General features: G+C 41.6%; 1 protein-coding gene and 1 long non-coding RNA gene across 8 annotated transcripts in view; one reads left to right on the plus strand and one right to left on the minus strand.

The window, feature by feature from the left end:
• RABGAP1L (RAB GTPase activating protein 1 like) overlaps positions 1-26,243 on the minus strand; it is a 541,073-nt gene that overhangs the window by 6,360 nt on the left and 508,470 nt on the right. For 4 of the 7 annotated variants that reach the window (XM_045026098.1, XM_045026101.1, XM_045026102.1 and 1 more), the window contains 6 exons: positions 18,181-18,273; positions 8,288-8,398; positions 5,380-5,484; positions 3,673-3,756; positions 3,089-3,160; positions 928-1,125 (listed from right to left, as the gene is read on the minus strand). In XM_045026098.1, the coding sequence (XP_044882033.1) occupies positions 928-1,125; positions 3,089-3,160; positions 3,673-3,756; positions 5,380-5,484; positions 8,288-8,398; positions 18,181-18,273 (663 nt within the window). Of the gene's footprint in view, positions 1-927; positions 1,126-3,088; positions 3,161-3,672; positions 3,757-5,379; positions 5,485-8,287; positions 8,399-10,965; positions 11,020-11,911; positions 12,133-16,459; positions 17,885-18,180; positions 18,274-26,243 lie in introns of those variants that run through there. The other 3 variants (XM_045026104.1, XM_045026103.1, XM_045026099.1) reach the window with 3 other exon arrangements.
• Positions 671-12,196, plus strand: LOC123375326. Its single transcript, XR_006581399.1, has 3 exons — positions 671-3,863; positions 7,030-7,093; positions 12,087-12,196. It is a non-coding gene; the product is annotated as an uncharacterized LOC123375326 (long non-coding RNA).

A 26,243-nucleotide genomic window follows, 5' to 3' on the forward strand; every position in this document is an offset into this window, starting at 1 on the left:
TGGATGCCACAAGGGATACTACTATCCATGATGGAGGTTGTGACTTGTGGTGAGAGTGACTCCACAAGCTTAGCAGAAGAGGAGAAGGTACTTCACGAACAAAAGGGTAGACAACAGAAAATCATATGCCAGACAGGGCTGGGGTAAGTTAGGGGCCATAAATGAGAGCTATGTTACTAAAAGGCTGGATTGTGTTTTATAGTTTCTGCCATGGATTGGGAATGGGGTACAGTTACATTTATCCCCAGCAGATCTACAGGAGGCACTGAGTTTCATACCTTTTCCAGAGCTTCCTACCATGTAGGTTAAACGTGGCCATTGTGCCACCCTTTAAGAGGGTGCAGTATGCTTTCTCTGCAGTCTTCTTAGCCCCCTTTGGCTTGGCTAGCCTTGTAGGGAGTGCAAGGACAACTGTATTCAGCTTCAGTGCAGGAATGAAAGGAAGAGGGAGACGCCTTACAATTTGGCTATGTCTACACAATGTACTTTACAGTGGCACAACTGTGCTGCTACAGTTATGCCTCTGTAAGGTCACCTGTGTAGCCGCTCTTTGCCAGCAGGACAGAGCTCTCCTTCCAGGAAAATAAAACCACCACCAATGAGCAGCGGTAGCTTTGTCAGTGGGAGAGTGTCTCACGCTGACAAAGCGCTGTCCACACTGACACTTTTTGTTGTTAAAACTTTTGTCAGTGAGGAGGGGGAGGGGGTATTTTTTCACACCCCTGACCGACATAAGTTTTACCAACAGAAGTAGCAGTGTAGACATAGTCCTTAGTGTTGCTGCATAAAAGCACAGTAGCATTCTAGCACCATCCACACTGCAGAACCAAAGTCAAGGAGACAGTCACATTGCAACTAAATTCCCCATAGGGTAGATAGGGCTTAATACAATCAGTCTTTTCTGTAGTAGGATACCTGTACATATACCTGAATTTTGCACTTTGCTTCCACAAGCTGCAGTTTGGTCTGTGCCAGTTCCAGCTCCATCTCCCTCAGCTGCTTCTTGAGTGCATCCTTCTCATCATCTCTTTCTGTTCCCTGGGTCTCTCTGCTTATAGCAGGCAGCTTCAATGCTCCTTCCTTACTGAAAATCTCACTGCAGTGTTTGCAAGCCATCACTTTACCCTGAGAACAGCCAGAGAATCCATTTTTAGCAATGTTACAGATGTCCTGTTTCCTGGAAGAGCCGCTCTTATGTTAGATTTGCTTTTTGGTGGTAATGGTAGAGCCACTAAGTGTGTGAGATTGTCACATGCGGTCTTACCTCAAATGATTTTAGAAGTTCATGAACAACAGATATGGGTGCATGCACCAAGATAAGAATTCCTAATACTTTAAGCATTTTTTCAACACATCTAGACTTTGGAAGTCACATTTACCCTCCTGTTGTCAAGACTTGTGATATTTTTGCAGTACTGCATTAATGTTAGCATAGTTGTTAAAGTAGATTGCAGTCTTTTTTCCTCTGGCTAAACCTGCTGCTTTTAAAAAAAAACTTTGATCAAATATTAAGGTTAATATGGCTTTGGAAAAGGAAATATTACAGCCATGTGATATTGCTTAGAAACCCGCTCCCATCCAGGTTTTCCCTACTCGTCACAAGCAAGCACTCCATGTTGGATGCAATGGCTGCTACTTTGCTATTAATACTGGAATGTAATAGTGATACTATCTTACAGAATGCTCCTAGTGTCAAGAACATTTGACAACAGCAAGTTCCATATTGGGTTGGCCTGAAGAGGTGCTTACAAATTGACTAACAATTTGTTCCAGTAACTTTTCAGGTATCAAAGTTAAGATTGCTGGTCTTTAATTCCCTAAGTCCTTTTTGTTTCCCTAGTTAAAGATCAGTATTATGTTTGCCTTTCTCCAATCTTCTGGGGCCTCACCTGTCTTCCATAAGTTCTCGAAGATGGTTGCTTCAGCTATTTCCTTAACTACTCTAGAATGAATTTCATCAAGCCCTGCTGACTTGAATACATCTCATTTATCTAAATATTCTTCAAACTTTTCTTTCCCTATTTTGGCTTACATTCCTTCCCTCTTGTTGTTAATATTGGGTTGAATATCTGGTCACCATTAACAACAGCCAGTGTCTCAGACCACTTAGCCAGAGTAAACAAGCAAAAACATTTACTGAAATACTTTAAGAAACTAGATGAATGTCAATCAGTCTTTATTTTTGTGAAACTAATTTTAGAACAGTAAGTAGAGTACCTGGCAGTCTCATTTCAGAAATGTCTTTTTTTGTATAAAGAGGGAAGATATGTATGTTGCTAAACTGCCAACTACTTGTAAAGCATGTGTAAAACCCTTGGTTTAATGTTTCAGAAATAGTAAGCAGCAAAATTTATAATCATAGCAAAAGGCAGACATTTGCCACTGGATAGCAACAGATTATATATTTCAGAAAGTTTGAGAACTACAGAAACAGAGGGAGGGATTCCATGTATGTTGCTATGGCAGCATACAGGTGCTGTGAAGTCCCTTATTGGGGAAAATTACCCTAGTGTGGAGACTATGTAGGACAACCAGAGACATCTCTATGCAGACCTCACAAGGCCTTGGTGTTCAGGACAGGAGGGGGATGGTTATGGAAAGTCTGGGGCAGACCAGGCCAGCCCACCATAATTAAGAGCAGCTCCCTGGCCTGCCCAGAATCCATCAGGTCCAAAGCAACCTTTGCTCTTTCTGTCCTGGGCTGTGCCTGTGTGCACTGTGCAAAATGGAGATGCAGTTCAAAAGCTCCCACAAAGGGCTCTCTTTCTCATCGTATTAGAACGTATAAAGACTTATCCCTCCATGCTTCCTGCCAAATTCATACATTTCTGCGGGGAAAAATATAGGCACTCTGCACTCCAGTTTGGAAGCTCCAGCCTACTTGATGTCCCTTCACCATGCTGTTTTGGATATGTATTCTACAATTGTTTCCATCCTGTGAAACATCTGAGAGGGTATTTTAGACCATCTTCCTGGCTCACAAGGCTGCTACTATATGGCTGCAGTTCAGTTCCTTTCAGTATCTTACTGCCAGCATCTATGAATATTTGAGTTAATGACACTTCACATACAGAGGCCTCATTCTCACCTTCACAACCTCCAGTTCCTCCTTACTTGCTGTCTGTTGTTTCTCCAGCCTGGTACTCAGCTGGGAACAAATCTGGAAGAGAGAAAACAACCCCTTTGATAAAGTTTATAAAAAAAAAAACATTTCAGCATTATTTTATTACAGCTTCACCGAAGTCATACACAGTTATTTCCTCAGAATGAATCCATTAGTGGTAGCAAGGCTGACAAAAAAAGGTCTAAATGGTAGTATTCAAGATGCAACCTCAACACTGAGATTGATTTGACTAATTTCATGGGAAGCTGGCCTACATCCTTAGCCAGGAGCAGGGCAAAAGAGGCAGTTGCACTTAGCGGGTTGGGAATAGCTTGATAAGGAGGTATTCTTCTCTACAGAAAGTGGTAGATTCCACTTGGACAACTCCAGAAAGAATATAACTGTCTACAATTCATGCTCTCAGAAAGCCTGAAATGAGACATGCCCTGGTCAAAAGTACTGGGACTAGAATGCTGAGCAGTCAGCTTGCCTGAGATAGGGAGTAGGAAGACGTTAAAAATGGTTTACAAATAACTATATGAAACAGGAGTTTTCTTTATAAATGTTACTTGTTTATATTCCGCAATAATGGCAGTGGTTTTCTTTATTTCAGATTCCGCCTTCTCTAGTTGTTTCCTGAAGATTTCCTTCAGCTGGAAAGTTCAAGGAGAGAAATCATATTAGTGGGCGGGCTTTGAGGAATTTTCCAACATGTGAATGATGACATCACTCTTGAACATACTCTGCATCTATAACAGGGGTCAGCAACCTTTCAGAAGTGGTGTGCCGAATCTTCATTTATTCACTCTAATTTAAGGTTTTGCGTGCCAGTAATACATTTTAACATTTTTAGAAGGTCCCTTTCTAGAAGTCTATACTATATAACTAAACTATTGTTGTATGTCAAGTAAATAAGGTTTATAAAATGTTTAAGAAGCTTCATTTAAAATTAAATTAAAATGCAGAGTCCCCTGGACCGGTGGCCAGGACCCAGGCAGTGTGAGTGCCACTGAAAATCAGCTTGCGTGCTGCCTTTGGCACCCGTGCCATAGGTTGCCTACCCCGATCTATAATAACGCTATAACTCTTCATTACCAATTCCCATTACTTGATAAAGCCTGGCATTCAAAAGCTTTGTTATAGCCTCTGTTTTACTCAATGTGAAGTTATCTTAGTAGTATGATTGTATTCTCAGCAATATGAACAACCATTTAAAAACAGGGACATTTATTGCATATCTCTGGTTAGGAAATTCTGCTCTAGAGTATGGGGAACATCTTTGATTATGACTGAATACAAACAAGCCCACTAGACTGCCAAATGTTGTTTAGTGTTTGGGTTCCTCAGATCCATACTCAAATATACTTTTTTCCTGGGTGAAAAGGAAGGAGGAGCATGCCAGGATTATCACAATGACCTCTCCAGCTCAAATGGCTCAGAATCACAGTACTGACCAGTGCATTAAAATACCATTAAATCCCATCTTGCCATTCAGCACTATAAAGAACACAGACCTTTCAACAGAAGTAAAAGTCTCTCTTGCCAGATGTGGTAAAACTCTAGCGACACATGGAGAGAGCCTGGGACTCTCTAGTTTAGAGAAACAGAACTATGAAGGATAGGTGTTGTTTGTTTGTTTGTTTTTTGGGTGGGAGACTGATAACCTTTTGTTAATGCAATGAAGCAAATAAGTCTCATTGCTCCAGCTTCTGCTTACAGATAGGTAGCAAAGAAATCCTCAAGGATGATGAGAGGGGTTTTTGCTATTGAAACACACTTATATGTAGGTCACTGTTCAGGATTTAAAATAGCTAAACGTTTTAAAAAAAAATTATAAACCAGTATCAGGTGAAACCCAGTTGGGAAAAACATCATTTCCATTCTGTCCTTGGGCTTAGGGCCTGGAAGCACTTAACAGCTCATAGCTTTAACTTGCTGATCCAGTATGGCAAATTCTATGTAACAGCCATGCCTCCAGCTACTTTTGTAGGCTCTGAAGAGGGTCCTTGGGTGTGGGTGTTTTACATAGTGGCAGTAAAAATGATGTTGGAAGACAGGATTAAAATTGGAAAATGGGACCCTCAGTGCTCCAGTAGGAACACAAAAGATGCTCAGAAATAGAGAACATTAATTTTTTTTCTCTTTATATGGATCTTTTATTTTCACTCTGACTTAAAGAATGAATGTTTTGAGGGGCACTAACAAATGTTTGATACTCCCTCAAATTCTTGTGGTTTGTGTGTTTGGTTAGGTGGAAACGCTTAAACAAGGCTTACCTGGGCAGTTTCTTCTTCTTGCTTCCGCTTTTCTTCCTCAGTCTCCACTAGTTTCTGTTTAGTCAGGAGAAGCTCCTTGTTCAGAACATCTGCCTTGTCTTCAGCCTGACAATCAGAAGGGATGAGCTAAAAAAACTTTATGCAACTCTTCCTCCTATGTTCTCCCACTCTCACTTTTTGCAGGAGAAACATGTTTTTTTTTTCTAGTAACTGCTTGCTTGGTTATTGCATTATGTTTCAGCTGCTGTGCAAAGGCCACACAACTATTTGATACTCTAACAGAAAATGTGCTGGGTCACATTAAGAGCAATTAAGGAGCCTGGATCATGTGTGAGACTCCTGGCTTATATTAGATGTGTGACTGATGTAAATAAAAGGAAGACTATGAATCAGAAGGGAGGCAGTATGGTATAGTGGGCTAGGTTCTCAACCAAGCTCCTGGGGCAAGTGGCTTGATCTTTCTGTGCTTTGGTTACCATATCTGTAAAATGGGGAAGATACCTACATCACAGGAGAGTTGAGAGTTTGGGTGGCACTTTACACTTTTCAATACTTAGTGTGCAGGCCAATATAAGAAGCAGAAGAGCATTATCTACCATTGTAAAAACACTGCAAAAATATTTTCTGGAGAAGTCAGATAATACATGTTGGTCAGGATGTGTGAATTTGCTCCCCCATTTGAAGAGGTAGGCATGACAATGAGATGTTCAAGAGTACCAGAAATGTCTTGGTATGGTGAGGGTAACTTGCTGGCCTAGCTGATTACCATGAAAAAGAGGTTTTGTCAGTGTTAAGTATACTCACTGGCTAGCTAACTTCCCCATTTCTTAGATAAATATTGCATCATAGCACTCACTCTGTTCGATAAGCAGATTGATGGAAAATAACTGGCTGCAAAATCATGGGAAAAAGCACTGCAAAACGATTGATTACCTAATTCAGACATTGTGCGTGTGACCTGCACCATGTTTTCCCACCATCACTGGCACTATGGCTTGCTTCTTTGCCATGCTGCCATTGGTTATTAACAGCAGTTAAATGCAGAGGATGGGTGAAATCCTGGCTCCACTGAAGTCAATGGGAGTTTTTCCAGTGACTTCAGTGGGGCCAGGATGTTACTCAAGGTGCTTTGAGACAGGAACAATGTCCCTACCTTTAGGAGCTTACATCTACAAGAATAACCAAGATGCAGTGAGGACACCCCCAGGATTTCCCCACACCCCCGGAACACTAACTCCTCTCACTGTGTTTGGAGGAGGGGGAAATCCAGGGGGCGGGGGGGAGGGGAGATGAAGCAAGTCTTTAGCAAGGATATGAATAAGAGGAAGGTGGGAGGATCGGTAGGTTTTCCCACACATAGTGGCAGTATGGAAGAGGGCACAAAGAAGAGAATAGTGAAAGGAAGAGGATAGTGATGCTAGCATCTGATGGAGCAAAGGAGGTAAGGGGATAGTAAAGGGGACCTGCCAACTTTAAAAAGAAAAACAAACAAACCGGTTTTAGATCCTAGACCAGTAACATAATACATGGTTCAACATAACCATTAAAAACACTTGAAAGAACTATCTGAATATCAGTTCCTCTTTCTGTTTGCTCAGTCCCAGGTGCTCATCTGCCTAGCACCATAATAAGTGTTATTAATTCTTGTAGGGAAGGAAGACGTCAGTTGCACATAGAGAGGCAAAGCTATTGCCCCAGCAGGGGTGAACTGCAGGTAAAAGAGCCACTTCAATCTCCTACACAGAAGACAGCTATAACATAAGAGCAGGAATGGGAAGAAAATAAGCAGCTGTGGAGCTAGCAAGTGTTACAATTTGGCATGTATTTCAACTGCTGCTGGGGAGGATACATCTAGCATTCCACAAGGTTTGATCATCTACTCATGGCCTCCAGAGACATTGCCCTTAACCTTTGCCTCTTGTGCATCTCCCCCACCAGCATGGCTCAGGCTCTTAGTCATAACTGAGCCCAAAACAGCAGACACTGACTTTCAAGAGGCAGAGTAACTGCAGGTTTGTGGCATGGACTGTATTTCTTTATGTAAGTTGGGAATCGTAAACAGTCAAAGCACAGTCATGCACAACTGGATTCAGATACCCTTACTCATAGCGAGGAGCACCTTACCCCACTACAGCACCTACTGGCTTCAGTTTGAGTAAGATGCTACTCACTGAAATAAGAGTGCAGAATCTCCTGTTTATTATTTAATACAGTAATAATTACTAACTGTTCACCTCTAAGGAATGTAGCAGAATACACTGAAGCTCTGAAGTGCACTGCATTATTGCAAAGAGATAGACAGCACCCCAGTTGTGTGTATAACCTTCCCAAAGTCAACCTAATCATGTGAACAGTTCCCCCAGCACTTGTCCTCTGTGCCAAAGCTTAGGTTTTGTAGCAACCAGATTACTGATGGAAATACTAAACATCTTAACATTTGCTGCTAGCACCGCTCAGCTTTCTTGGGAGTGCTGTCTGCTACCTTGGTAACTGGAGCTAGAATTAGATGGTTTTGGAAGAGTAGAGGAATGTGTGAGGTAAGAGACATACTGGATGACATTATAGCAAATTAAAGTTTTGAAGAGTATGGTGTACATTTTTCAAGTTAGTAGTCATATTCTGATATTTGCATGAGAGATTAAGGCCTACATTTTCCAAAACAGAGTGCAATAGCACAGGTAATTTGGTGTCCACTGGTGCCAATATTTGGGCCTACAGCTGCATCCGTTAGATACTTAACTTCTTGACGGTAGTTAGGCATCTCAATGGGAGCAGATAAAGGCACTAATAATGCCTTCAATTTTGCACTCATTCAATTGTGAATGCAAAATGCTGCCATTGTTCCTCCTCACCACCTAACATTAGGAGTTCAGACTCAGGCCTGGCTACAAATCAGTGCCTGTGTTACCTGGTCCAAGTCATTTCGGAGGGCTATTTTGCTCGTTACAAGTTCATGGGCAAGGTCATCATTCTCCTGTTCCAGCCGCATGCTGGCTTCCTGGAGCCTGCGGTTCTCCCTCTGCAGAAAGAGAGGAACAAATAGGAGAATAAGTTAATTCTTATCAATTTTAAAATGAAAGAACAAAGAGACAAGTGAATATTTTGTGGGTGTTTATGAGAATGAGAAAAAGTGTAAAAACCAAGAAGGCATGAGTGCACAGTTAAGGCAGGATTGCTGCTGTGGGAAACAACATTGAATTAAGCCAGCAGATGCAGTAGCCCATCTGTCAGGGCCTGTTTAGAAAAACTGAAACGGTGCAATGGAAATGTAACTTGAAGGGCAGTGATTCCAATTCCATCCCTGTGGTGCTCTTTACAAGTATGAGCTTTCGTGAGTGAATACCCACTTAGTCGGAAGTGGGTATTCACTCATGAAAGCTTATGCTCCAAAACGTCTGTTAGTCTATAAGGGGCCACAAGACTCTTTGCTGCTTTTATAGATCCAGACTAACACGGCTATCCCTCTGATACTTTACAAGTATATTTATGTTCAGGCCCAAATGACACACTGATTGTAAGTTTCCCTGAATTCAAAAGCACCCTTCTTACAACAAAAATACTCTGCTTCTACATGGTGATCATTAAGGAAAATTGGTTAGATAATAAAATCCCACACAAAACACAGTGGTAATGAACAAGAGCCATTTTTTAAGAGATGCTCTTAATAGTCTATTCAGGTCCAAAATAGAATCTGTCCTGCCCCATTTTACCAAATATTGATTTCAAATCTTCCATATGAATATTATGTTCTGAAAATGATGTAGAACCAACTGTCCTTCTGCTGGATCTCAAAACAGGGCGGCCTAGTAATGAACCTTTCTACAGCTCTGTTGAATTGCTTTCTCCAAAATCTGTGCCAGTGGATTCTAGTGTGTATTCAAATTACATCTGCTAAGAAAGAGTGCAAATGGGGAGATGGCCTCTCTTTTTTAAATGTATAAGGATTCCAGAACAATGATGCAGATCAACTCAGAAATGAAAAAAATATTCAGTGTATAGAAGACTAGGGCCTGATTCTCCCCTGGCTTGCACCTTGTGTAGTCACCTATCCCTGTGCAAAGTGGTTGTAAAACACTAGCAAACCACTGTAAGTAAATTAGGGGAGAAGGGAGAGAGGAATAACTAATGCATTTTTTTATCATTGGAATGATGTTTCTTGTCCAAGGACTGTAAGGCAGAAACATTTGTTAAAGATGTCTCAGGTTGAGCAGACAGGCTACCAAACATGCTCTGAGAATCCTCATCAAGCAGTTGGCTTGAGAAGAATGGGCTAAATATGGGGATCTTAATCAAATGAATTTGCAAAGAGCCACAGATTTGCTTGCCTGAGCCCTTCCTTAATGGCCTCTAGTCTTTCATACCAAAGAAGGGATGGGGGAAATCTATGAGCTATGTAAAATAAAGACAAAATTTCAAGTTTTTATGAAGAACCTCCTTATGACTGAAGAATGGAATTCTCCACATGATAACATTTTACAAAGACCATCTTTTCACTTGAGGACAGATGTCAATTTTTTCCTTTAAACAAAAATAAAATGAAATATATTACAGCCTCTAAGATAGCAAGATACTACCTCTGTAATAAACTTTCATGAGTTACTCAATCACTACAATTGCTTCAAAACAAAGAATCCTTGAACCCACTGCATAAACATGCTACTCAGCTTTCTTAATTTTCCTCCTACTCCACAACTATGTTCCTAACAATCCTAATGGAAGATATGGGTAAGGCATTAAAATCCCAACAGAGAAGGGTTGCCAACTCTTCAGGATTGCCCTGGAGTCTCCAGGAATTACAGATTAATCTTTAATTATTGATTATGTCATGATGAAACCTACAGAAAAACCTCCAACCAAAACTGGCAACCCTACAACAGAGATACAGTCCTGTTTTTGCTCCAACATCCTCCTGCTGCAAGAATATTTCATATGCTTGCCAAAACAAACAAGGAGAACTACTGCTCAAAAAGGATGTTTTAAAAAAAAGAAAGAAAAAAACCTCTCCTGTTGTTAAACAGCTTCCTCTGTGCCAGGAAGTGGAGCCTTTGCAAATACCTAGTCTTCAGTGTGACCTTATTGTGCAACAGTGCCTGAAATATTGCACTGCACAGGAAGGTAGATTTGTTTCCTTTTGAAGACATCATACATTAAACAACTGCTACATGGTTACTGAAGCCTTAAATGAAAGAACCTTGTTATGATTTGACACAAGTCAAGTAAACATCTTTTAAAGACAAAAACCTCTGCTGAGTTTTTAGTTAAATTACACTGTACTCTGCTATAAATATAAATTTGTTAAAACTAGTTCTTCAGGTAAGGGTAATATATACTTGGATGTAAAACTAAATTACAATCTTCTATAAAAAGCTATCAAGTGTCTTTGCTTCAATACTTTGTTCACACTATCAAAGGATTGCCAATTTCATTTGCAAAGATAGCTACCTGACAAGCAGATATAGCTGAAAAAGAGACATAATTAACTTAAAACTTCTCACTAGACAGAAATTACTAAGATAGCTGCTATAATGCTGATTATAGGAATACTGTTTAAAGATAAAGAAGAAATCAGCTGGATTCCTTACAGACCTGTGTGAAATAACCCTGAAAGTTGTTTGGCTTTAACATTCTTTGCTATGCTTTTGCCAGAAGCATCAGTGTCTGCAAAGCAAGCAGCATAAGGTGAGAACTCCTGCTCTGCACTCACAGACAAGTGGGAAAGCAAGCAATGTGGTTGGAAATGCACTATTCTCCTCTTAAATAGGAATCTGCATAGCAAGTTTTAAAATGTTAGATGAGTCCTATTCATTATACCAGCCAACAGCTATTTAGTCTCTGTGATTCTACATATATTTATTTTCTAGCGGAGGATAATTTATCAAGTTGCCTTTCCTTTCCCTTAGAACAAGGATACAAAGTATGATTAGCCATGACTAGGCTTCTCCAGCCCCTTCCCACCCCCTACCAATGAAGAACTGCATGCTTTCTCAGGAGCAAGTTCCCAAATCTATTTAAATCCAAAGAAACAATTATATTAACAAAAAAGAGGAACATAGTAACTAAGCTGTGCCTCTCACAAAAGGAAGTGAGCTACTTTTGCTGCCTGTCAAATGTTTTGCAGAGTTTTACACATAGACTCATTTGCAGGAGGGAGCAATCTTCAGATTCATTTTAAATACAGTTTGTTACCTACAACCAGGCTAACATCAGAACCAGCATTTTGTAACCTCACATAAGCTGACTGGTCAGACCTGCTAGATGTTCTACAGCTGTAAACAGAGACTCCTAATCACTCCCTGCCTTGTCTCTAAATACACAGCATTTATAAAAGTTTTTACTGACTGTACTAAGTATTCCCTTCTTGTTGGTATCACTGTTTCCACAAGCAGTAAAATAAAAGATGGAGCTTTCCAAAATAGTCTCCTTTCTTTTGTCACAGGAGACAGCTGGTTACATTTGGTTAGTGTCTGTAAAAGGAGGATACTGCATTTCCAATAGAGACAAACACAATACATACACGCACAAATAAACTTACCTCCTGCAAAGTCACAGACCAACTACTGCTTTCAATCATTGGTGTCAACACAGTGAAAACAGGATATCCAGTGAATTTTAAATATCATACAAAATAATTAGGACATTAAAAAACAAAACAAAAATTCCTGATTTGCTAATCCTACACTGGGATCTTCTCACTTTGTTTTTTAAAGGTATGGTCTACTCCAGCTTCCACTTATTAAAACAAACATTTGATTTAAAGAAGAAAGCTGATTTGAAACTTGCAAGCAAGTCCCAACTCAGGAAGGCTAATAAACTCCACCCTCTGCTATCAAGCTAGCATGAAGGATGAATATACATGATTACCAATCATGATGCAAATTTTTTTCACTGCTGCTACTAAAGCTGGGTGTGACTGTGTCACAAACCTTGCTGAAATCTTAATTTTCACATTTTGTTGTTCCAAAAAGCAGATATTTAAACATGGAGAGTTTCTTATTGATGGAAATGAAATGATTGATTGGAATTCACATTCCTGGATGGCAGCAGGTTGAACGCTTCATGAGTCAATCCAAAAGAGCAGTTAATTAGGTTAATTCCAAGATGGTAAAATTGAGATATGTAAGATGGCTAAAAAGCCACAAAGCTTTAAAGGAACAATTATCCAGGACAAAAGAGGTTTTATGGAAGGCGTCACAAAGTTTTACACTGCGCTCTCTGCTACTATGATGGACTCTTGGCTATGGTTTTAAAGAAACATTCCTTCAACTGTCATAGTACAGAGTTTTGGGATTTTTTAAACGAAGAAAACCACTCTAACTTATCAAATGTTTCTTCCCCTACATTCAGGAATGCCAATGCAACAACTAGCACCAAAATAACAATTCCTGGAATATTAATTTTTTACTTATTGACACTTCAGGCATACAAAAAAGCTAATACATCTGGATTATACATTAATATAGATTTAAAATTGCTCCTGTATGGCAGTGGAGCCATACAGGTGTAACTGTTCCACTCACAGATCTTGTTGCAGGATCAAGGCTATTGTGTACAAAATTAGGACATCAAAGCAATTTTGGATGTGAACAACTTTTGTTAAGAGTCATATTCTAGCAGTAAAAACTAAAGTGAATATATTTACCTTATTGCAGCAGGATCACACTGTAGGAATAGGAAACTTTCCTAATTTATTTCATTAAGATAAATAGAGCAGTGACATTTAACATTTTTGGTCCTAATCGGCTGTGAGCTCTGTGTGAGCAGACTATTTTGCCCACTGAAGTCAATGGGATTCTGCATAGGTGCAGGGTCTACCTGTAGGATTCTAGCTTTTGTTTGCACAACTGTACATGACTTTTTTTTTACTGGACCCAAGTTTTCATAACTGATACAGCCTATAAACCCATATTATATGTGAGAAGTTCTCAGAGGCTGGAAAAATCACCCAGAATATGGGGGAAATATTTGTCTGAATTATTTTGGTACTTTCCTTGGACACACAGCTCCCATTTTTTTACTGGCTTCTACTTACAATTTGTGATGTGTTTTAACTAAGAGTCAATTTATTTACTGAAGGATGGCAACTCAGGCTGTGTTTCTGTTTTAGTCTATGAAAATGTCAGATGTTATATTTGTCTGAATGTAAAAACCCAACAGTAAAGTTATTCTGCTGCAGAAATGTGCCTGTATGAATTTAGTTTTCCTAAATGAAATATTTCTAAATTAAGAAAATAAAATAAACCCCAAAATGAATTTCAGAGCACTATTTCTGATTTGTTTGTGTGTGTGGTGAATGAAATCTGTCACAATTGACTTGCAGAAAATAAGCATGCCCAATAACTAATTCTTGCATCATACTGTACATGTAACATAGTGTACTACATTGCTTCCACTCAGTCTGTGTATGATCTGGCTAGCTGATGATTAATCAGATGATGTAAAAATCCCAGTTTTAAATGATCTCAGAATTTACAGATGGTTTGAGGTTGGACAGTTCTTAGAATGTAATAATAATAAATTTACAATTCTGTCCATACCTTATAGGGATATTGTCAGTCAGTTTGGACATACCACTCTACCATATCTGCTGAAGAATGTCATGTGGATTGTTTATATCTGTTTTAAAAAAATTCTACTGCAGAGAACTTAATCTCCATGTCCATGCTTGTTCCTCTGGAGATCTGCGTTGGGGGAGAAGGAATGCTTCCTCAGCAGTCCTTTTCCCCTCACCAGAACACCCAGATGCCCCTCTGTAGGTGTACTGCCCAGAAGGGACTCTACTGGGTGTTGAGTAGGGTGGGCAGGAGAAGGAGACTAGCCATTCTGTGCATCATCACCACTTGGTGTTCATTGGATTGCTGTGGAATGTGGTTAGGCTTAATACACCTCAGTGCTGTATAGCTCTCCCAGATCTGCTCCATGACTCCCACTGAGTAGCCACCCATGCCAACAGCAGCATGGTTTTGACTAGAGCCATGTTGCTAGCAACAGGAAGAGAAGGCCCACTGAACATACAGCTCCTGGCTCTGTCAGTTTAAGAGGCCCTTTCCTGCGGATCCACATGATCTGTAAAGTTGGGAGGCTTCAATCCCTCCTCACTCTGCAGTCCCCCAAGCCCTGCCCCCCACATGTGAGGGGAGGATAATTCACACGACAGTTTTATTCTTTAAGAACCGTAATGAGTCTGAGCAAAGTGACATACAACAAGGCTGTCGGTGTGCATCTAAATGATCACCCCAAAGTTGCACAGGTAGTGAAACAAACCAAAACACATGCTGAAAATAAGGAAGAGAATAAATATGTTCTGCATCTAAAAGATGAACATGCTGCACAGACCCCTGCTCCACAGAGCTCGGAAGAAATCATTAAACAAAAGCCATCCCCACTACTGAATGGTGAACTGAAAATTATTTTTTTCTGCTAGGAAAACTGAGTTTTTAAGCCACAACCCACATGGAGAGTATCATCCCAATGGGAGCTCCTGGAGGCATCATGCAAGGACAGCATGGGCCCTTTGACAAGGTGCAGAGTGCTATCCCCCAGTTCTAGGGAGCCTAGCACTGGCAGTGGTGTGAATATAGTCCTTGCACTCCTGAACACAAAGCTGCAATGGTGTCTTTTAAGGGATGAGAAGGGCTTTGGTTTCTCCCCCTTGCACATCCATGCAGGCCTGCAGTCATAACTGACCCCTATATGCATAGTCTTCAAATGTTGTTTCTCACCATTCTCATCAAGATACACTAATAAAATTAAACATACAAAACTGGAGTTAATACACTTATCATAACAGACATGTTCTCCCATTAAGAGAGAGAACCTCTTTCCCATGTGTGAAACCTATCAGATAAAAAGCTTGAACTAAATGTGGCTCAGCTGGTTGTGAGGGATCACTCTACTAATCACTGCATCTACAAAAGGTTGACCTGATCCAATCCAGATAAAAGTTACACAAAGAGTTGCATGACTGCAAGCCAGAATCCTGAATTCTAATCCTGCCTCTGACAGTGACTCACTGTGGGTGTGGCCAAGTAAATCACTTCACCTGTTTCACGATCTGCTAAATGGGAATAATAATCCTTGCTCATCCATCTCCCATGAGTGCTGTAAGGTTTAATTAGCTAATATGCTTGCACAGTGGTTTGAAGATGAACAGTACCCTACATTTTCTAAGTATTATTGTAGTTCTGTGTTAGTATGAACAAACTGAAGAAAGAAAACAATCCGAATTAACAAGCAGTAAATATGGTTATTTCCATATAGGGAAATTAACTAGCATTCTCTTGGCCATGAATGCAGTCCTAGTTCTGACAGAAAATCAGATCTATGCTGGATTAGAGTTATGTTAAAAAATGTTAATTTGCAGTTTAGCCTCAGAAATCAAGAAATGCCAGTTACACTTTCAAACACAGCCTTAACTCTGCCTCTTCACATGTATCATTATAACAGTCTTTCACTACATGACTCTGTACTATTCCTCAGCATCATACATTGTTTTCTATAACCTTAGATACTGTACACAATTGTAGTACACCTCTACCCCGATATAACACGAATTTGGATATAACGCAGTAAAGCAGCGCTGGGGGAGGGGGGAGCTGTGCACTCCAGCAGATCAAACCAAGTTTGATATAACGTGGTTTCACCTATAACACAGTAAGACTTTTTGGCTCCCGAGGACAGTGTTATATTGAGGTAGAGGTGTATCTTGTAGAACTGTTTACTACTCTATGTATGCCAGACAGAATTCATTTAGAAAGTACATAGAAAGTGGCACTTATATGTTATGTATAATATTGAGTAACAGTAAAAAAGTTGCTGGCATATGCTGGCCACATAAGTTCACAGCTAAGTCACCCAATAGGCAGTTCAGTGCCTCTTCCTTGAGAAATGCACCGAAGGAAAGCTGAGCTGCTGCTGGAAACAAAGAAAAAGGTGTAGTAGAAGGGTCCTCAATTTTAAATGAAATACAAACCTTAGAAAGAACTTACCCTATAAAAAAAAAGTCTAAATCAATAGAATATATCATTATGATAATGATAATGAAATTCAAATATATTACAATAAAAAATATTACACGGTGCGACATGTTTATTAGGGCTTGTAGACAAAAATTGACATATTACTATATTGTATTATCTGAGGAACATCATCTGGGCATGTAATCAAAGCTCAGAGGCTCTAGTCCAACTGAACTGTGCTAGGAGTAGGACCTGAGTGCAGAAAGGTGACTTTATGAGTACCGAGTTCATCCTCAGCAAAGTTTTTCAAGATCTGTTGTGTTGGCTTATCTGTGCATTTTCTGCAACATTCCTGACAAATTTTCCCTCAGTATGGCCAACATTGGTACAAGCAAAATAATGCTTTTCCAAACCCCATTCTGAAAGAGTGGCAAGCTACCCTACATGTGCAATAACGTTTTTCCAAGTTTTGCCATAAACAGGGCAATTACTTTTATAAAGTAAAAAGAACCAGCCCCCCAGCTTGAGCAAAATTTGCTTTCTAGGCCCAGATCCTACACTGAGAACTGCATGGACAAACCCCCTCCGACTGCACGGAGCCCCACTGAAGCCAACGGGGCCCTATGCAGGTGCAGGTGTCTGCATACCTGGTTTTCAATGCAGGATCTGGGCCATAATTTGTAAATTTATTCAGCACATTTTTGCCTTTTCCCCCTGTTCATAGCTGTGCATGAGTAGATCATGGAACTGTCAAATTTATTCATTATTTGAAATTATTCACAAATTGCTTCACTGAATGATTCCTGATCTGCCTGTGTATGCAGCATTAGAAAACAAACAAGAAAGGATAAGATCATGCATGCTTATATCTGCTTGTACATAACACAATACTGGCAAGATATTGGATAGTCACACAGTGAGGCCCCCATCCAGCAAGATGCTCTGTGTGACTGGAGCTACATGCATGTGGGGGCCTGCCTGCAGAGAGCGGCTTTCAGCACTGGGGCCCAATTACCCTGGAAGTCAGAAATTCAGATATACTGTTAAGCTAATGCTTTTTTTGTGAGCCATCAACCTATCAGACTAACAACTTGATTGCTCCACAGTAACCAAGACATTTGACTTTGAACCTGTGGCCATATGTTGTTGATCCCTTTAAGCTGTAATTGATATTCATTCAAATAAATGTAATAACTACCAACATTATTCTGCTTCACACATCATTGGGGCTTTATTTTTCTCCTGTTCATTATTATGTCTACTGCAGTAGTATCAAGGGACCCCAAGCAGGGACCAGGGCCCCCTTGTACTAACAAAAATTATTAAATCTTGCTACAAACAGAGATTAATGACAAGGACCATGTCAGTCTTGGATGAGTTCACCTTCCTAAAGTCTTTGCGGATGTGACCATGCACAGTTTTTGCTAAACAGTATGTATTATTTCCTCCTTTTTGTGTCAGTAGTTGAGAATCACCCTCAGTCTCACAGCGTCTCATGCAGATTCCCAGTAAGAGCGCAACAGCAGGAGAGTTACCTACAAACATATAAACTGAAAGAAGAAAAATATTATATGTGGCTATTTGAGGGCTTTTCGAGTGTTCAACTTTTTTGACTGAAATATTCCTGGAAAATCAGAATGTCTCCAAGTAGCCAATGTGATCATTAAAGAAATTAGATGAATTGGACCCACCACTTTAATTCCCAATATAGTTTTCTGTACTGTATTGGCATATCCCAGTATGTGTGAAATACTGACATAGGCACCTCTTGCTGACTAGTGAAATCTGATCACTAGTGCATGTGATTTACCCAATGGAGTAGGTTTCCATATAGTGTCTCCTTTACCTTGTATCTGTCCATTGGGTCTTCCTGCTGCAGCTGACTCTCTCGCATTGTCTGATACTCTCTCTCATATTTCTTCAGCTTCTTTGTGGGCACCTGTGGAATACATTCAGACAAACATGCTCTTAGAGAATCACAGGAAAAGGCTTCCAGAAGACTTTAAATGCAAACATGAAGTAGAGGAAGCTCTGGATATTCTCTACTGAATAATTAATTCCTTATCCCACTGTCACCAGAAAGATGGTGTGAAAGCTGGGGGAAAAGTAACATTTTTGCACTCTACTTTTGTTGACAGTAAAAAGAGGCACACCAAACAGTTATCAATACAGCACATGCAGAGAGGATCCTTACTAAGCTTAATGGCATTTATTTTTAAATACTTCAAAAGGAAAACAGAATTCCGAAGTAGAAACATTTTGAATAAAATCAGGAGAAGGAGAACAGGGTATCAATATGGGAAATAAAGGAAGAATGGCGAGAAGAACATGACCGAGGTGGCTCTGCTCTCATTCACCTGCCCACACCAAGTCTGGGCATCAGTGTCCCGGAGTTAAGTGATGCCCCATGACACTGATAAAGCTGCATTGCTCACTTCCAGCCACAGCAGGGATACAGTGAGTCAGCTACACAGATGCAAATCACATACAGATTTGGTAAACAACTGTGCAAACAGGTCAAGTCACAGACAGCTGGATTTACACAAAAACATCCATCAGCTTTTTTGCAAAAAAATCAGTCAAGATATAGAAACAGCATCTGTATGTTTCTAAGGTGTAGAATGGAGATACTCAGCTTTACATTTATTTTTTAATTGGCTATAATGTGGCTTTGTGTATACTCCCATTATTTTCTCCCTTGACAAGACATTTAACAGCACTCTAATGTCCCCAACAACCCAGAATAGGCAACAACAAAGCTGCTAGCTGTACGGCATACACTGGCATCAGGCAAGGACATCAGTGGAAGAATACATCACAGTGATTCCTGTGATATTTCTGCCAATCTTCTAGTCCCTGACCCCCTTGTTATTAAGCAATTGACTAAAATCAGGAGCATTTCATGCTAGTACAGAGCTTCATGTGACATCCACGTTGCAGCTACTGGCAGGACGGGGCTGCACCACAACCACCCTGTCATAGTGGTTGTTGGGAAGAGAAGGTGGCCATTGGTCCATGTGGCCACTAGAGGGTTCAGCATGTGTGTGTGCGCACACGCATGAAGGTGGGGCTTAATATAGTTTCTCTTTTCAATTTTCCATTTATCGATTTTCTTCCCCTGCCATAGGAAAGGGCCAAGGTGGTTCCCAAAGTCACAGCAGAAAGGGTCTGGGGAGTTACAGCTGGGAGATGTGGAAGCCAATCCTGCTTGCAAGGTTCAGTACACTGCCACAGGGAGTTTCTGTGTTAGACGCAGAAAAGGCTAATACAGCACAATGGAACAGTTGCAGCCTATTGTTAAACGTAAACCTACAACCCTAAAATATAGACTTTGAAGAGAATAAGAACAGGGAAGAATACAAGCAATGCAATAATTTGGGAATGTTCATGAGAATTCTACTTGGATGCCTCTTAAATAAACATCTATGAAAAGTGCTAAATGATAAGAGAAGATGGTATTATTATTATTACCTGAAAACATATTTGAATGAAAATAATTTAATAGGAGATGCTCATTTATATGTCAATTGACCCCATTAACTATATGAAAAGCAGGGCTTCCTGGGAAAGTACAAACCATTTCATCTTTCCTACCATGCTATGGCTGTTAAGGCTACCTTAACATTCAGCGCTAAATATACACTTCAAAGTAAGATTTTAAGGAAATGAACCAATCCTACACAAAACCCAATCTATTCCCACCCTGCTGTGATTCCATGATGTTTACTTGATCTTGCTTAGAGAAATAGAGCGGGTTCCCAGAATGACGTGTCGCTAGGATACCTTCCAAGCTTATGTCTCTTGTGCTGTTGTGTGATGCTTTGCATCTACCAGCTATTGGCACAAAACAGAGAGAAAAAGAAGGGAAAGACAGGCGGAGAAGCATGTACAGATATAAAAAGCATGAGTATTTATGAAGCAAAAGGAGAATTAGACTAGAAATTGCTGCACCTTGAAGTGCTGTATTGCAAGGTAAACAATTCTTTTAGACAATGTTGAAAATTTTAGATCTTTATTGGAAATTTCAGATCAATGACAGGACAAAGCCACCAGATCCCAAAGAAAGGGGCACAGTGAGGGAGAAAAATAGTAAATGAATTGTTGTACCAATCAATTTACCCGCTTCTTAATATTTTTAATTAATAGTGGATCAAATCTTTAAGCTGCACATGCAAAAGTGTGCGTGCTAAATCTCATTACACTCACAAGGTCTGGGTTTGCATATATGCATATATCCAGGGGTGAGCTGCAGCCGGTTCGCACGGGTTCACGCGAACCCATTGTTAAATTGTTAAGGGCTGCTAAATTTAACAAAAGTTCCGGCCCAAACTCACTTCCCGCTCCTCTCCTGCTCCGCCCCCTTCTCCTCCCCCTCCCCTGCTTCCCGCGAATCAGATGTTCGCGGGAAGCCTGAACAAGCAGCATGGAGGCAGGTAAGCTGGGGCGCGGAGGGGGAGGGGAGGTGCGGCTGGCTCAGCAGCTCCCAGTCCCAGACCGCGGCTCCCTCCAGCCCAGCGCCGGCCCGGGGAGTCGGGCCCCGCGGCTGCCGCCGAGCGGCTGGGCCCCGGTGCCGGCCCGGGGAGTCGGGCCGAGCGGCTGCCGCCGAGCGGTGCCTGCTCTGGTCCGGCCGGGCTCGGGGAGTTGGGCCCCGCGGCGCCGGTCATGGTCCTGGCAGAGTGGACCCGGTCCCCAGGCAGTGTGGTAAGGGGGCAGGGAGGGGGTGGGTTGTGGGGGGGTGGATAGGGGTCAGGGCAGTCAGAGGGCAGGGAACAGGGGGATTGAATGGGGGCAAGGGTCCCGGGGAGCAGTCAGGAAAGAGCAGGGTTGGATGAGGTGGTGGGAGCACTCAGGGACAGAGAGAAGGGGTAGTTGTATGGGGTACGGGTTCTGGGGGGCCATTGAGAATGAGAGGAGGGGTTGGGTGGCGGCAAGGGGCAGTCAGGGGACAGGGAAGGGGGGGATGGGTCAGGGGTCTCGGAGTGTGTGTGTCAAGGAACATGAGGGGTTGGATGGGGCACGACCCCCCCCCCGGAGGGGGGGGGAGGAGGGAACCCGTTGTTAAAATTTTGGAGGGAGGAGGGAACCGGTTGTTAAAAATTTGGAGGGAGGAGGGAACCGGTTGTTAAAAATTTGGCAGCTCATCACTGCATATATCTACAGTCATTCACTTACATACCTCCGTAATGAGCACCCATTCTATATATATAGGGTGGATACAAATATATTAGATTGGCTAGACAGGAAGATAAGCAGAAGAAGCCAGAGAAGAATTGCATGGTCACCTGTACTCCTTACTTTCAGGTATTTGTGAGTTTAAGTCAAACCTTAATGACATATGAACGTTTATTTTGTATTTAGTGTTCAACAGAACTACCAATTAAGCAGGCCCATCATCAATACTTTCTATATTATGCACACTTCTATCGCATCCACCACTGCAGTCCTCCTGGATGGTGAAAGGGACTTGCTAGAAGGCCGTGATGGTTAAAGCATGGCCTCAAAGCAGACTTACCAGTTCCTCAGAGGTCCAAACATCTAAAAGAGCTGGGGGAGTTTCTGCATAGCTTACAAAGGGCATGAGGCCCAAATTCCTGTGTTTTATATCTTGATATCTAACTAGGTACTTATATGGCCATGATAACTATAGCATCCAAGTGCCTCACAAACATTAATCACTTCTCCACCTCACAGGCGTATAGATTATTACCCCATGTTACAGATGGGAACTGAAGCTCAAAATAGCCAAAGTCACACAAGAAGTTTGTGGTAGAGCTGAGAATTGAACTCAGGTCCCCTGAGTCCCAGTTCAATGCAAGACCAACCTTATTCTCTTCTTTGTAATACCAGATAGCCAGGCAGAAGAAAGGCAGTAAAAAGATATGGGCTGGGTAAGCAATAACCTATACTAGGATATTTGGAGGAGGGCTGAGAGACATTGCCGTGAAACACACAACTACAAAGAGTACTGTATGGAGGCTTTATGGCATCATTTTAGTGTTCTGTAAGTGAAATGGATGAGGACTAGTTCTCCTTATTGGGACTGTGTTACAGGCCATTAACAGGAACCTAAACACACTAACCAGTAGTATGCAGCACTCCTTGTTAAATTTTTAAAACATAATTGGCCACCTGCTAGGAGCAGCCTTACTTGTTCGGTTTAGGGTATTGTTGTGAGCTGGCTGAAACCTTGTTATGGGATGCTAAAGCCACATTGAGATTGAGAGGTGTGAACACATCCTTCAACTAACATGAGGCTAAGACCCCACCTAGGACAAAAGTAAAATACCCCTGATCCAATGGTACATAAGGAAGCAATGTGGCCAGCATCATGTCCACCAGCCATAGCCAGCCCTAACCTGAAGGAGCAGGTACCAATTTGCAGCTGGGTAAACTGGAAGTCACCTTTCAGCATGAGATTGAGCAAGACTCAAACCCACTGTACCTGTGAATCCACCCAAGTTTTTGCTGAGTATTGTTTTAGGTAGGTGTGTGTGTGCAGAAAAACAGAACACAGGAACTGAGAACAAACAGATTAGAGAGAGAACCAAAAACAAACAGCAAGAGAGTCAAGCAGTAACCTGTGGGCATAGTGTGACCCTGGGAAAAGCTAGAGAAAGAAATTCTCTTTCTGCTGGCTGGAGAGGCTCGAGGGCTGTAAGTTAAGAAACTGCTCCTTTTTGGTCTTGATTACTCCTGCATTTGTAGAAGCAAGACTCCATACATTCCTTGTGTGACATAATGTACCTCAAAATAGCATCCTGTAACCCCCACATTCACCACTTGTAGATGGTTATGATATTTGTACAAAGAATGCTTTCTAAGGTATCCTAGGAAAAGTCATGATTTGCTGGAACTTGTTCTGTCAAAATATGTATATCATCATTGTATATGGAGTTATGAGATTTTGCTATTTTTCCACTTATGCCACATTCCTATCATCACTGGAAAAGAATACCCAAATACAGCAAAATACTGTTCTGGCAATTTGAGAAAAAGCTTCCACTAGGAAAACATTCCACTCCAGAACAATAATCCCATATATTATAAACTTTACATATGCATAACAACTGACATGCGGTCTCTACTACTATCCAGTAGTAGTATTCTCCAAGGAGTCTGACAAATTATTATAGCTCTTTCTTTTCCTGGATCCATGCTGTTTTGCACTTTAACTCCTTGATACAGTTTGCCCAACACATGATCGCAAACTGTGATCTATTAGTTTACAAACATCTGACATATCTCTAGGCCAAGGGTTCTCAAACTGGGGGTCGGGACCCCTCAGGGGGTCACAAGGTTATTACATGGGGGGTTGCGAGCTGTCACCCTCCACCCCAAACCCTGCTTTGCCTCCAGCATTTATAATGGTGTTAAATATATAAAGTGTTTTAATGCATAAGGGGGGTCGCAATCAGAGGCTTGCTGTGTGAAAGAGGTCACCAGTACAAAAGTCTGAGAACTCCTGCTCTAGGCCCTTTAATTAGCCATGTTTCACTTTTCATGGATTGTGGCTGAACTGAGTATGCTCATAAAAGTGTCCATGAAAGCTTCTGAAATATTGATTTCTTCTTTCTTTAACACCTTGAGGCATATGCTGGCTGGATGGCACTGTATCAAATTTAGGATTTATAAACCTTGCTTAACCATGTATCTCAATATCTCATATTCCATTCCTGTACATTTGATTTTTATTTTATTGTATTGTATTCTTCATAACCAGAGACACACACAGAGCCAGTCATGCAGTAGATCTCAATAAAACTCAAACACAAGGAACTGAACAAACAAAACTTCCCTCTGAAGAAGCACAAGACTCTCACTCGGGCAAAAACAATGCCATTATCAAGTCAAGTGAACATTCAATGATCATTACAATGAGCTGTCACATGGCAGGTGAGGAAAAATAATACAATGCATCTTTAGCTTGTTCTCCAGGTTTACAGGAACAAAAAGATCTACAACTGCTATAAGGTCACCCTCTTTGAGGAGGAGTCTCAGGCATGGCAGCACACTGCTCTCTACGAGCTATGGGTGGCCAGGACAAGAAGGGATCAGTGTCCACTCAACTTCTGGAGAGTTTTAATTCATCCAACAATAGTTTTAGTAATTTATGGACAATCCAGACCGATCCTGCTGTATTAATGAATTCCACATCTACATCCGCTTTTCTCCAAGGATCTCAGAATGCTTTACAAACAGTCATTAGGCCTCAGTTCTATGTGAGTTTGTTATGCTCATTTTATAGATAGGGAAACTAAGGCAAAAAGATGCTATGTGACCTGCCATGGCTTCAAAGTGAGCAAGTGGCTGAGCCAGAGATAGAATTCCCAATTCCTAATCTGCAGCTCTAACCACTAGACCACGTTAAGAAGAGTATTTTCATTCTTTACCTGTTGTTTATTAGTGGTCTTCCTTTAACCATAGACCCACCTTTCTATATACTGCTTCATATACACTAATAACTGAATAGCCAACTCAATTTGCTAACTTCTATATTCCGTTAGATTTATTTCTGCACTCTTCTACCGCTCTCTGTGGTTTCTATATGGAAAATAAACCAAACATTTAATATTTTCCTCTCACTTTCTTTGAAGTAGGCGATTAAAGTTTTCGGCTCCACTTGTTTGTCTTTTCCTTGGTATTAGGGTTGTCAAATGTCTAATCACACAAACCCAAACATCCTTGCCCCGCCCCTTCCCTGAGGCCCCACCCCACCACTTCATCCCCCCTCCCTCTGTTGCTTGCTCTCCCTCACCCTCGTTCACTTTCATGGGGTTAGGGCAGGGAGTTGGGGTGTGGACTGTAGGCTGGGGCCGAGGAGTTCGGAGTGTGGGAGGGGGCTCTGGGCTGAGCCTGGGGCAGGGGGTTGGGATGCCAGAGAGGGTGAGGGATACAAGCTCTGGGAAGGAGCTTGGGTGCTGGAGGGAGCTCAGGGCTGGGGATTAGGGTGTGGGAGAGGGTGATGGGTGCAAGCTCTGCGAGGGAGTTTGGATGTAGGAGGGGGCTCAGGGCTGGGGCAAGGGGTTGGTGCAGGAGGGGTTTGGGAAGCTCTGGGAAGGAGTTTGGGTGCTTACCTCAGGTGGCTCCCGGGCGGCAGCGCAGCAGGGCTAAGGCAGGCTCCCTGCCTGCCCTGGCCCCATGCCGCTCCTGGAAGCAGCCAGCACGGCCCTGTGGCCCCTGGATGGGAGCCAGGCAGCCCCTGCAGCTCCCATTGGCCACAGTTCCTGGCCAATGGAAGCTATGGAGTCAGCACTCTGAGCAGCATGCGGAGACACCCTGCCCCTCCCACCCCCAGGGGCCACAGGGACGTGCTGGCTGCTTCCGGAAGGGGCGTGGGACCAGGACAGGCAGGGAGCCTGCCTTAGCCCCGCTGCGCCGCCTGACTTTTAGCAGCCTAAAATCTCTCAATTTGGCTTCAGTAGCCTCTGGGAGATACAGTTCAATTCCGGGAGACTCCCAGCGAAACTGTGAGGGTTGGCAACCCTACTTGGTATTTCAAGATTAGGGGGAGAAATTAAATTACTTCAAAGTCAAGATGCCACCACAATCTAATGATTTCTTAGATGAATGAATGCTTAACTTTCTACACTTACAGTCTAACAATACCTAATAGTAAATGTTTGGCTTATTGAAGTATGTCAGCTGAGGACCAGAAGGTTTAGACTAAATTCCTAACCAATACTCAGAATACAGAGTAGTGAAAATGAATTAAGATCATATGTAGTGTTTTGGCTTGTATTACAAGTTATTGTACCAGTTTCTTCCAGTTAATATCCTGTATTAAAAAGAATGTATTCAGCCAAACTAGGGCCAAGGAAGGATAATACAGCTCCATTCAAACAGCTGATTAAACTTATTTAACGCTTGAATGTAATAGTCAAATTTACAATGAAACTGTCTTAAAGCTTC

This window comes from Mauremys mutica, chromosome 8 (genome assembly GCF_020497125.1).
Source record: "Mauremys mutica isolate MM-2020 ecotype Southern chromosome 8, ASM2049712v1, whole genome shotgun sequence".
NCBI lineage: Eukaryota > Metazoa > Chordata > Testudines > Geoemydidae > Mauremys > Mauremys mutica.